Below are 13161 nucleotides of genomic sequence, written 5' to 3' on the forward strand. Positions count from 1 at the left end.
GGGAGGTACAGTATGTGGCTGTGGATACATGGATGGGGAGGTACAGTATGTGGCTGTGCATACATGGATGGGGAGGTACAGTATGTGGCTGTGGATACATGGATAGAGAGGTATAGTATACCGCTGTGGATACATGGATGGGGAGGTACAGTATGTAGCTGTGGATACATGGATGGGGAGGTACAGTATGCTACTGTGGATACATGTCAGTTGTCACATGCACTGTGGAAGGGAGCTTCTGGAATGTAAGCATTGATATTGGCACAGGCAGCACACATGTACGGAGAGGGGCTTAAGAGATAATTCTGTGTCTTCTGTTAAGGTTTGTTAAGAACCTAAAACTGCACTAAGAAATAAGGTTTATTAAAATATTTTGTAAGGAAAATCAAGTCATATTCAGAAGTGTAACTTCTATTTTTTTCAAGCTATCCATTTCCATTTAAGCATCTTAATTTGTGATATTTTTCTTTTTAACTTTTTTTTTCCTAGCAAGAATCCTTCTCATTATTACATACAGCTGGCACAACAGACACAGCTTAAAACTAATCTTTATTGACAGATCATTCATGTTACTTTAGGAACCCAGCTTGAGATTAGCTCAAGGGCTGGGATAGTTCCAGGACGTTGATACTGCATTTGTTTGGGGGCTCATATCAGTAAGAAGAGTGGCACTGTGGTGACAATCTCTCACAGAACCAGAATCCTGAGAACAGTCATCAACACATAAGTCAGTACATCACACATTCTACTTTGCAAGGCCCAACCCTGGAACTTAAAGTTAGACCTCGGTGTGGTTTAGATCTGGAAAGGCGTTCAAGCGAAAGGCTTTCTTCTTAGTCTGGTGCAAGTGAGTGCCTGTAGAGGCTTTAAGAGGTGGGGCATAGGGAAGGGTTTGGGTCATTAGGGGCATCTTCTGTTGCAGCTTTCTCTGACCTGTTGTGACTGACAGAGGCAAAGAAGACAAGAATGACTATGGAGAGAATCACCACTGCTCTGTGACCACACCCTGACAACTCAGAGGAAATAAGTGGCATGGATTAGACATGACAGGACCTAAAAGGATATAAAAAGAAGCCATTCTAGGCTGAGAGAAACAACAGCAACAAATTCAGAGAACACATCCGAGACATCAGCAACAGACCCACAAGAAGGGACTGGAAATGAGGGGCTGAGGCTGGAAATAAGGGGAAGACAAATAAGGATGCCCCATAATGTGTGTGTGTGTGTGTGTGTGTGTGTGTGTGTGTGTGTGTGTGTTGGGGGAGTAAGCTTGGCTTCAAGGGTATGTGTGAAGGTCAGAGGCTGACACTCTTCATCTTCAATTGTCTTTCTGCCTTATTTATTGGAACAGAGTTGCTTACTGAACCTGAGGCTTGAAGTTTTGCCTATTTTGTTTTGATTTGCTGGTCATGATCAGGTGGTCCCCGCTGAAGTTATAAGTGTGTTCTGTTGTGTTGAGCTTTTATTTGGTGTTGGGAATCAAAACTCAGGTTCTCTTGCTTGAGTAACTGGTACCATGCCTACTGAGATACCTCTCTGCCAGCTTGGAAGGAACCTTTTTTGCCCCTGCAGAAGGAAGCTGATTTCCAAGTGTAGTGAGAAGGAATCAATTAGTGACCCAAGCCTAATATCTGCATGGCACAGCCTTACTCCAGGGTCCTTGCCGTTATTCCTGGCATGCATAGCTTTCGGTAGGTCTACATCATGGAGATGTGTCCATGAGAAGAAGCTAGGTTGCTTTTCATGAAGCACATGGATTTTGTAGCAAGGGGTCTTAATTACAAAGTTGTAAATATGTCAAAGGGATCTGACAGCACCTTTTTAAATGACAAGAATGAGTTCAAGTGGCTTCTGATGCTGGCACAGTCCCCAAAGGAGTGGCTCTGACAGTCATTGCCAACCCAGCCTTCCTTTCCCTTTCCCTGTCCCCTGCCCTTTTAAATTATGTTAATTATAGAAAATACTGCATAGGAATGAGCTATAAATCAAATTATGAAACCACATTTGAAGTACTTCATCCACAGTGTTTTCCCTTTTTTGTTGTTTTAATTCTTTAATTTCTTTGAAGGATGGTACAACTTAATCTCTAGAGATCCCTCTTTGGGGTATTAAATAGAAAAAAAAAGGTAAATTTTAAATGAGATACTAACTTGAGGCTGGTATTTTACATTGTATTTACCAAGAAATAGGACATCAGCTTTAAATGTCCTTTGTTTGGGTGTGTGTGTATGTGTGTGTATCTATGTGTGTATATGAGTGCTTGTATGTGTGTGAGTAAGTGTATGTATGAATGAGTATGTGTGAGTTTGTACATATGAATGTGGGTGTATCTGAGTGTGTGTGTCTGTGTGTATATGACTGAGTATATGAGTGAGTGTGTGTGAGAATGAGTGTGTATGTATGTGTGTGGGTGTGTATGAGTGTGCGTATGTCTTTATGTTTATAAGAGTGTATGTGAGTACATGTATGTATGAGTGTGTGTATCTGTGTGTATGACTATATATATGAGTGAGTGTGTGTGTATGAGTGTGTGTGTATATATGAGCATGTGTACTTTTTTTAGTCTATTCTTATCTTTTTGTGGTGCTGGGGATGAAGTCCAGGGAGGGCCTTGTGCATGCTAGGTAAGCCCTCTACAGCTTAGCTTCACCCCTGCCCTGACACACCCTATTCCATTTGTGGAGCACCATCTCTCTCCTCACCCTTCTGCAATGTATGTATCAACTGAGAATTTTAAAATGGGTGTGGAAGCGACTTCAGATGTTCACGATCTAGGGAATTTCAAACAAGGAGTTGGTTTGATGGTAAAGCTGAGAAGCGAAACAGTGGACAGAGGAGGAACCCAGAGAAATTGGAGAAAGCAAGAATGCTTCCATCTCTAGCCATATGTATGCATTTTTGTTTCACTTGTGTGGGCAGTAAGTCTTTTAGTTCTGTCAGGGATTCAAAATGTGGCAGACATATGCAGGAATCAGGGATGTTGTGTAGGCTGAGGCATGGAGGTATGCTCTAAGAGCTGGAAGGGAAGTGACCTAAGGAGGCCTCTGGTGCTTCCCAGGTCCCGATGGGAACCAGGTAAAGGATGCTATCCTGATGTCATTTTGCCTAGACTTCTGGGTAGTAACCTCAATTCTGTGCTGCTTTGTGAGTAGACCTTGCCATACATTTTCTTCTGGTAGAAATAACACTTTACAGACTGCTTTTCCTTTCAGGAAGCTGGTGCGGCACATTTATTTAAGAACATAAGAGGGTTGGGGTGGAAGCAGATGGCTTTTCTAATATACGTTCATATCCACTGGCCAGGCTTTTAAAAACCTGTGTGATTATCTCCTGGATGTGTATATATGCACCACACTTGTGCCTGGTGCCTGTGGAGGCCAGAAAAGGGCATTGAAACCCACTGAACCGTCTCTCTAGCTCTACTGATCAGACTTTGACAAGTACTTTTGCTTAAATTAAAGTGGGATTCCAATGCCAAGGTCACAAAGCTGGGGGTACCACCTTCCTACTTTTTCAGGCCCCTGCATAATGTTTGGGTGGAAAACATTAAAATTAGCTATGAACAATGACAAAAGACAATAATGTTTAGAAGTAGATTGAATATAGAATATTGCAAAACTACTGTTTGTGTAACTAGTCTGAAGATTTAGGAGGAACTTTTTAAATTTTAAAATAAAAACAAATTTTAAAAGGGCACAAGAACATGAAGTCATAAGATAAAGTTTAATACATTTGATCATGTTAAGACACACACAAAAAAACAGCCAATCTAATCAAATTTCGGGCATGCATTTACATAAATATATTAAATTAAGAAAAGAAATTATACACTTAAAACATCCTTTCACCTAAAAAATTCATTAAATCCACAGATCAACAATAAAGCCAATTCTCTGCATTTACCATCTCAAGATATAATTGTTCTATTTTAAAGATAACACAAATACACTTGTTAGAATTTATATGCATTATACATATATTATATATTACATAGATAGTGTGTATACATATGTAGTGTTTGTACAGATAGATAAATATATATACATGGGTGTGTGCACATGTACAAATACACACAGATGTACTTGAGGCCATCTGTACTACTTGTAAACTCCTGGATCTAAAGCTGAGCCAAGCTGGAGCCGGTTGCATGTGCTCTTTTGCCTCCAACGTGTCAATCATCCCAGTGAGCTTCCGGTGCTGCCCTTGCAGGTGCCTTCCCCTCTCTACAGTGTGAAGTCATGCGAGGCACTTCAGCATTTATATTGCGTTAATGAATACATGGGGGGCTGAATAGTAGAGGACCAATCAAGGAAAACTGCATGTCTTTACAAACTGATTTAGTGAGCCAGATTAGTGCAAACTCAAGAAGGTCCTATGAGCCAGTACCTACACATATTAATTTCTGGGGACAGTCTAGAAATTGTAACAGTGTCTATGCTAATTCTGATCCTTTAAATGTGCATCTGGGCTCTTCCTTCTGCCTCTTATTAGTGTATTAACAGGAACCTGAGGATGGATTGTTTCTGAATCTTATAAGATTCTCGTAATCTTATAAGACTATGAACAGACTGCTTTAAATTTCAACAGCTTGAAGGAAATGAACAATTTGGAACACTGAAATGTCTGAGAAGAGCAAAACACAAAACTCAACACCAATCACCAACAAACCAATCACAGATAAATCCAAGAAGACACAAGCTTTTCCTACTAGAAGTCTTTCATGCTCATGGTCATAATTCTATAAAATATTCATTGCAATTTGATAGATTCGTTTCAAATAGTAGTCTGTTGTAGCATGTCTTAGGGCATCTTGTTTCTAAAATTCCACATTACTTCAGTATTACCCACCGTAGTACTTCATGGTTCTTAGTGCCACTCATGTTCACACACATCCTCTGACTAGAATAAGATATGGGGATATATGATCTCTCATAAAGCTGTCAGTTTAGTTTATCACAAATAATATTATGAAATGAACCCTATGAACATGGATTCTTAGTTCATTCCAGGAAAGTCATGCCTCAGATTTTAAGATTATGGAGTAAAAAAATATCCGATGTTTGTTCTGGCACAGACCATACCAAGTCTAATCATACCTTATTCATATGAATGGAAACTACTGACTAGTTATTTTTCAGTACAGAGAGAAATGTTCAAGACTGAACTTCTAACTGTAAAGAAAAAGCTTATATTTGGCCACTATCAATTTCCCATCACTACCTATTTCATTTTCCCTAATGTATGTATGTATATATTATATATTATATACATACACACACATATATACACACATATATACATATAAACATGTATACATGCACACATATGTATATACTATATGTATATAATAGATGATATATATACATATATTAGATGATAAAATGTTCTTTTTATTTAAAAAATGATAGCCAGCAGACAATATATATGGGATGTTCACTTGTCAGTATATGGATATATCTATTTTGAATCTATAAATAATACATATTCAAAAAGGAAAAACTGAAATAAACAATGATATCTTACTTTGTGGTGTACATGAATGATTACCTTAGGATGAGTGCTGAATTGATACCATGTTGATTTTCTTTTTAATTTTGTTGTTGACTGACAAAAACAAATGAGAAGTTTTAGGCATAAGGCTTTTTATTGATGCAAGGAATCAATAAAGGAAAACGTGTTTGAGGCCACCATTACCAAGGGACTAATTTTCTTCCACATGGATGTAGAATAGTTTCCCTCAAAGTAGATTCCATAGAGATGGTCATCACTTTGGTAGGAACTAGCTAGGGCCATCCTTCCTGTCAGGTCAAGCTCTGTACTAGGGCAACTAACTGTCCTAATCTTTCCTGTAACTTTGCTGGAAGACCAGAATGAAGCACCTATGCTGGCAGACATGTATACTTTTTGTCATTTCTTTAAGAGTTACTCTAGCCTAGAAAGCTATTTCTCTACTTTTCTTAGTGATACTAACTTTGAGTCAATGTGATTCTGGAACAGAAAACAAACAAACAAACAAAAAAACCAACAACAAAATGTCCTGGCATCTGCTCTAGGACAACTTCATGATTGGCAGACATGATGTGTCTGCCAAGATAAAACACAGGAGAGTGGAAGAGGAAGAGGTTCAAAGAGAGACAGGTAGAGAGATAGGAGTGGTGGTACAGAGAAGGGTAGGGTGTGGAGCCTTAGGTAACATTCTAGACAGATGCTCAGACAGTAAGCTGATGTACCATTCACAAACCTCGCTGATATACTTCCTCCCCCTTAAAAACTTAAACTGGGTTTCTTTCACGTGCCAAGAGACAACAGAGAAACGCATAAGATCTTGGATTAGCATGTACTTTGAAAGACCTCAGGTTCAGTGTCTGACCTCATTTCTCACCCTGAGTAGATTTGCTGTATACTTTGTGGTTCAGGTAATAAAACAAGCCAGAAACAAAGATACTAAATAACAGTATGTTATTCTATAACAATTCCCAAAAACAATAACTAAGGAAGTCATGACTATTCAGAGCCATGCATATGGTAAAGAAATAGTTTTCTTGGTGGGTTTTATAAACATGTATAGATTTTCTTTGCCCATCCATTATGAAATTGATCAGTTAACTGGTAGAAACTTCTGAGCGAAGCTTAGGAAGTGTTTTCCAATACCTTAAATAGTGTTTTAATAGAGATATGGCCTGAAGCACCTTTGCTATCATTGGAATTTCTTAACTATCTCTCTTTTACATCTTAATGAGACGCCAATTTAGCTCTTGGATCATTGCTTTATGTGCTTTGAAACAGGCCAGAACTTTGCACCAAGACAGGTAGAAAGGTGGTTTTCTACTCAGCTGGTACCCAAAGCCGAAAGTCTAGAGTGGGCAGGCATACTAAACATGGCTTATTTCTCCTTTGTCATTCACATCAGCTTTGTTAGATGGGTAGATTTGTACTTTTAAATGATTAAATAGTTCTTTTTCTCAGCTCATGGTTTTTAAACAATTCCCATCTGTCTCTCACAAACTGCTTATGATCAATTAAAAATCAACTTCAAGGTCAAAGAGAAATTTGGAATTGGTCACATAGTCACACCATCATCCACCAGTTATAGCTATCTACTTTTCTCCTAAGGATGGAAAGAAAGGATTCTAGTGATTTTCTTTGCTTGGGTTACATATCCATGGGTCACAGTCTTTAAAGATAATTTGTTCTTTCATTTTAATAGTTCCTTATAGAAAAGGCAGTAACTTCGGGTGCTTCTTGAAGTCACTTTTCACTCGGGAAAGGTCTATGTAAAACAGCTCTGGATCTGGTCATCTTAGCCGAAGTTATTTGCAGAAGAGCATCCGCCAATGGAGCATCTTCTCTTTTAAAGATATAAAAAGAAGCTCTTGGGTTTTAAGACTTTTGCTGACTTTCTAGAGGCATCCTTATTGTTTTTACTCAAACTATGAATGGGAGTACGTGCAATAAAAGTGTACAATTTGACAAATTTAGACAGCTGGCTTCTTCATGAGAAGTTCACAGTCTGTCAATGTCACCCACACTGAATAAGGGATGGTTTGATAGTAAGGCCCACTCACAAAAATGGTTGCCAGGGTAATTTTTCCTTTTATTTATTTATTTTTAATTGTAAGACTTTCTGTAATGGAATTTGGTTAAAAGACTAGGAAGAGAAAATAACAGAGACAAAAGACTATTAACCTACAGATGAAGGCTACTGCATGACTCACTGCAAGATTTGTCACAGTGTCGGGCCAATGGAGTGCTGGTAAAACCAGAAGGGACCACCTCTTTTCTAGGGTAAGAGGGCAATTTGGTCTCCATGCTCATTTAGTCCCAAGACTTCTTTGAATAGACTGTCAATTGAATCTAAATTGTGCAAAATTATGCAAGCACCTTTTAATGCAGGCAATTGTTCCCTAAGTACCAAGATTTCCCAACCCACGTCTATTTCATATGAGGTCACTGGAACCCAAGCAATCAAATATGGAAGACAGGAGCAGTGGACCCAACAAATATTCTACAGTGTGGATTCCTTAGAAATGCACCCTGTGCTTGAGTTGCAACTCTCTCACTCTAAGACCATAGAGGGCTCCTAGCTGGGAGACCACTGTTGTTGTTGAGCCATATTCCTGAGGAGGAAGAGGTGTGTGCACTGCACACTTTTATGATTCTACAGCTTGGATTCCAGAGGAATGAATGCTATGGTTGAGAGTGTGCACTTATCATGGTCCAATGTCAGTAGTACAAAAATTCTTTGTTAAATCCTAACATAGAGAGATGGCAAATGGAAAACCATTAAGAAAAATGTCTGTCAGACTCTTGCAATTGAAAGCTAGGGCACATCATTTCTCTAAGAAAATATGAACAGAACACTTGTAGAAATTTTATTGAGGCAAGAACCAAAGGGTATTGTCACAGAGACCTAAAGGAGTGTATGCACTAGAAGTCAGATTTGCCAAGAATGAAGATCATAAGAATCCATACATGTGACCAGCTTATATACAGCCTGGGTTGGCTGTGAAGGAGCAAGCTCTTCTCCAGGGAGGATGGATTAAGAGCACACACTGTAGCCTTTTAATCTCACAGACTCTGATATTCTTGCTATGGTGAAAGCACTTTACATGCATGCAATGCTGGAATTTTATAAAAACTGGTTGCTTTCTTGCTTTCTCATCTGATGGGAGTGACTACATGTTGGCACAAGTACACATTGCTACATTAGATCCACAGCACATTAAAGGCTGTTTGCTTCCTTACTCCCCTTCTTTCCAATTGAGTTGGTGAAAACGTAACTTTAGTATTTTACAGGACAGGGTAAAGGTGTCTCATCTAGGTGATGTCTATATTATAAAAATAAAATAAAAAATATAAATATGTAACAGAAACCCAGAGCCTATTGTTATACAAAATATACAATAGAAGCAGCTCATTCCTGAAGACTGCTCTTTCAAATAGGTTGTTCTGATTTAATCATAAAACATTGGAAAACCATCTTGAGACTAAGCTGAAGTAATCAGATTGCTCTGTCAAATAAAAAGCTAAGTGCACAACGTTCTGTAATCAGATATATCAACAGAAATGAAGATTACAATCTTACATCAAGCTGCTTGTTCAGAAATTCACCAAGGAGTTGGGAAACATGCTCTCTTATTATAGACCTTTAATATAAAAATACTTCCACCACATTGCACAAGAACATTTCAAAACCCTACTAAGGTCAACTTTAGTAATTACAGACAGAATTTCCTGAAATGTAAAAGAATATCTTCCAATGCCATAAAAGACTCTGTGACGAATTTGCAGTGGAACTTCTGTGTAAAGTACTCCATACCAGCAAGTAGAAACAAAACAAAACAAAAATCCTTCTGTTATACAACCTCGAGTTTGGGGTTGTGCGTGTGTATGCAGATGTGAAGAAATGTGCCAACATACATGCTGAGATCTGTACATTTCTGAAAATTGCTTTTAAATTACTAAATGAAAATGAAATCACAGGAGTGTGTAGCAGAAGGACAGTCTCTCTTTTTAATGACAAGGTCAAAATAAATGCCCACTGGAAAGATATACTCAAACTGTCCCAGAAACTATACAATGTAACTTGTGAGATCCAGCAAGTAAGACGTCATGTCAATGATCTGATCAAGGATACCTGCCCTGGTCACTCTGCGGACGTTCCTGTCCACTTGTTCGCATTGAGGACCGAGATAGCCCTTTTTACAGAGGCACTTGTTCGGTCTGACACAGACACCTCCATGACGGCACGCTGGCTCACACTTGGCTGCAAGAAAGAAAACAACACAGTGCACTTAAACTTCACGTCCGAAGCCACCATGTCTGTGATCAAGTTAATGATGGATAAGTAAAGGTGGGCAAAGAAGGTGGGAGACCGTCACAAAATGATTGGACAGAGAATATAGAAGTGTGAAAACGGTTTGCAGACACAAGGTATTTTAAGGGCAGGGACCGAGCTAAACATCCAGATGTCAGCAGGCTAAGAAGCAGAGAGCATGAGAAACTATCTCTGATGTGCAGAACCGACTCTAACACAATGATGTCAGCTCTTTCAACCCCTGCTTCACAAGGCATTTCAACCCACAACCAATTCCATTCCTGCAGGGAGGAGCACACAGGAGAGAAGTTGGCCTTGAGAAAGAAGCCCCTCATCAGAGCAGGTCCAGTGTGACACTGAAGGTCATTTTGGGAGTGGAGTTGCATAAGCTATCCTGCATCTGGTCTCCCTGGGGTCCCCACTTTCCTATGCTTTTAGGAGGTGCCCCAAACACATGGCTTTGTGATTATGCCCCAAAGCCCATCCTGGGCCTAATGCAAGAGACTGGCAGATGAAGTTCTGAGCAATGCTCTTTGGGGCCATTTTACAGCAGGGAAGCTCCTTAGGGAATCATTTTTACTACTACCATATAGGAAAAGAATGTAAAGATTTACTGCTAAAATGATACAGAGACATAGAATTTGGATTATTCATTAACTAATCACTTATTGATGAACCTGAGGGTGGAGCCACCACAGACACAATCGAATCCTTTGAATACATTTCTTTGTACTTTAAGGAATCAGAATCACGTTTGTTGTTTTCAGGTAACAGTACTCAAAACTCATGGTTTTGGGACTGACCCATGGAAAAGAAAGTACAAAAAAAGGGAAAAGCATTTTCTCCTTCAAATTTCTGGAAGATGTGTGAACCATCTGGGTGTATAAATAAGATTCTTCATTGAAAACATCCCAGATTAATTTCATAAAGTGCTTTTTTTCATATTTACTGAAAAATATTTAAAGTTAATCAGGAGAAAATTTTAATTGAGAAGATTTTGTTGAAACACAACAAGCTAATGAAAGAATGTTTGTGATTGTGATGAATATATATTAAGACATTGTAGAGCACAGCAGGACTTAACATAATGTATTTACCCTCAGTTTGAGCGTGTTATCCCAAGATGGCATTCAGAAAGTATTTTTTTAACTGACATTTGTTTGAGGGGGTATAGAAGATAGGCAAAGTGCAAAAAAACCAACAGAGTGGATTCTCTATGAGACAAACAATGAGATAAGAGGATATATTTTGCCAAACACCAGGAGAAGCAGAGGATAATAGATATGTGACTACTATTACATTTGTACATTGATTAATTTTATGCTCCACTGACCAAAAAGGAGATAGAATTGGTCCTGGAGTGTATGTATTTATTCTGAACAACTATCTAGAGCATGATGATTTATGGCTTTGTATGGCTCACCTATGTTTTGAGTGCTAGTCCTAATTAGATGTTAGCAATATTACTAAACAGCAGAAGCAATTTAAGCTTAAAACATGTGCTGTCTTTATGACCTTTAACTATTGACTGTATCTGTAAGGCAATATGCAAGATAGACAAGCCATGATTATATTTGGAAACAAATACATCTTAAAAATTAAAAGCAGTATTTATGAGCCAAGAACACGATTAAATATTAATTTGGAGTTTGAGATTTCATCAGTAGGTTATACTTTAATGTGTGAAACAGTAGAAACGGAAACCACTTCTCACGAACACGTGCACACTCATTGTTGAATTTCTATCATCAACATAATCTTAAACTCCTTAAGTTTCTAAATTTACCCATTTTTTAAACTTTGCACCAATTACAATTTAACATGGTACAAAACTGAGGGCATCCCACATGAAGGGCTAGAAGAACCTCACAGACCTCCCTGACTCTTTCGGAGAAGCTGCACACCTTCATGATGGCTCACTCGGGAGTGGAGCAAAATAGAAAGCTCTTGTAATATGTGTCCAGATCATGGCATTTCCCCCTTGATTTAGTAATACCCGTGGAAAAGCCCTGCTCCTAGTGTGCCACAGCACAATGCAAACAGTGAAGCCAGAGAGAGCATTTATGGGGTGTCTGGAAAATGCTAGCACTTGGCCAGGGGCTGGGCAAACACTAAGTCTTTGGCTGCTGTGAATGCGCCAAATACAGGGCTGTGGTGTGCTGGTTTGCTTGTTTGTTTTTTTGAAAGGATTCAGTCATTTAAACATCTTTTATGCCTATGATTAACTTAGATATGTAAACAGCCACCATTAAGATGGGAAAGATTCCATTTTTAACGCCAGATGAGGCATTGCATAGTGTTAGCCACTTGCACACTAGATGACTCTACAAACAGGTGATGCTAACTTCTTGAGTGCCCACGGACCATTGTCAGTCGTCTGAGTGGTAACACAGATACTAACCAATTCTGCAGAAGTCTCCCTCCCAGCCGGGACTGCAGCAGCACTTGCCAGTGGGGGTGTAGTAGCCATTTCGACAGAGCCGGGAGCAATCCGAGGTCAGTGGCTGGGCAGGTTGAACTGTGACTCTGCATTCCTCAGGCATTAAAGGTCTGCACCCCAAAACAAGAGTTGACATTGCACATCAGCCAGAGAACCAGTATGGGATAAAATTTGGTGGTCTTACAGCTTACAGAGAATGTCTGTTACCAAAAGAGATCTTTAAGTGACTCAGTGAACTTACAACTTCAGAACAGAAAAATATGCCAGTGATGTGAAGTAGTCTAAGAAACTTTCAGCATCAAAATTCTTCATAAAATTATCATCAGATAGATATAATAATATGACTCTTTTGTGTTTGGTAGCTAGAACATCTAGAAACTGTAATTTTAAATATTTCAAAATGTTATTTTATGGTATGTGTGTGTGCGCCTATGTGTATGTGTGCACCGTGTGTGAGGAGTGTGCACATGCCGTAATTCATTTGTGGGGACCAGAGATCAACCTTGTTGAATCACTTCCTTCCTCTCACCTTTCCACAGGACATGAGGCTTGTTCATCCTCACACTGTAATCTTAAAAGTAGTAGGGCACACACATTTTAAGGCTTCCCTCTGTTCCAGATCCAGTGTTTTTGGGGGATCACTCACTGTAATATCACAGGGCTGGTGACATCATCATATGCTCTGATCCCTTCTTTTTCCTCTCTGTTTCTTTTTAATGGTTGATGGCATCAAACCCAGGCCCTTGAGCACATTAGATGTGCTCTATGCTCTGTTGCTTAGTCACATTGCTGCTCTTCTTTCTGCTAACAACTTACAACTTGCATTTGGGGGCAGAGTCTCCTAGACTCTCCTCTCTCTCTCTCTCTCTCTCTCTCTCTCTCTCTCTCTCTCTCTCTCTCTCTC

The 13161-nt window shown here is 39.1% G+C and overlaps 1 protein-coding gene across 2 annotated transcripts in view; it reads right to left on the reverse strand.

Moving 5' to 3' along the window:
• Positions 1-3704: 3704 nt before the first annotated feature.
• Hhip (hedgehog interacting protein) overlaps positions 3705-13161 on the reverse strand; it is a 90413-nt gene continuing 80956 nt past the window's right edge. Inside the window, exons 12-14 of one of the 2 annotated variants that reach the window (XM_029480876.1) lie at positions 12219-12367; positions 9638-9766; positions 3705-4286 (exon numbers count right to left, since the gene is read on the reverse strand). In XM_029480876.1, coding sequence (XP_029336736.1) covers positions 4258-4286; positions 9638-9766; positions 12219-12367 — 307 coding nt within the window. In that variant the 3' untranslated portion in view covers positions 3705-4257. Of the gene's footprint in view, positions 9767-12218; positions 12368-13161 lie in introns of both variants that reach the window. The other variant, XM_021170103.2, reaches the window with a different exon arrangement.

This window comes from Mus caroli, chromosome 8, assembly GCF_900094665.2.
Source record: "Mus caroli chromosome 8, CAROLI_EIJ_v1.1, whole genome shotgun sequence".
Lineage (NCBI taxonomy): Eukaryota > Metazoa > Chordata > Mammalia > Rodentia > Muridae > Mus > Mus caroli.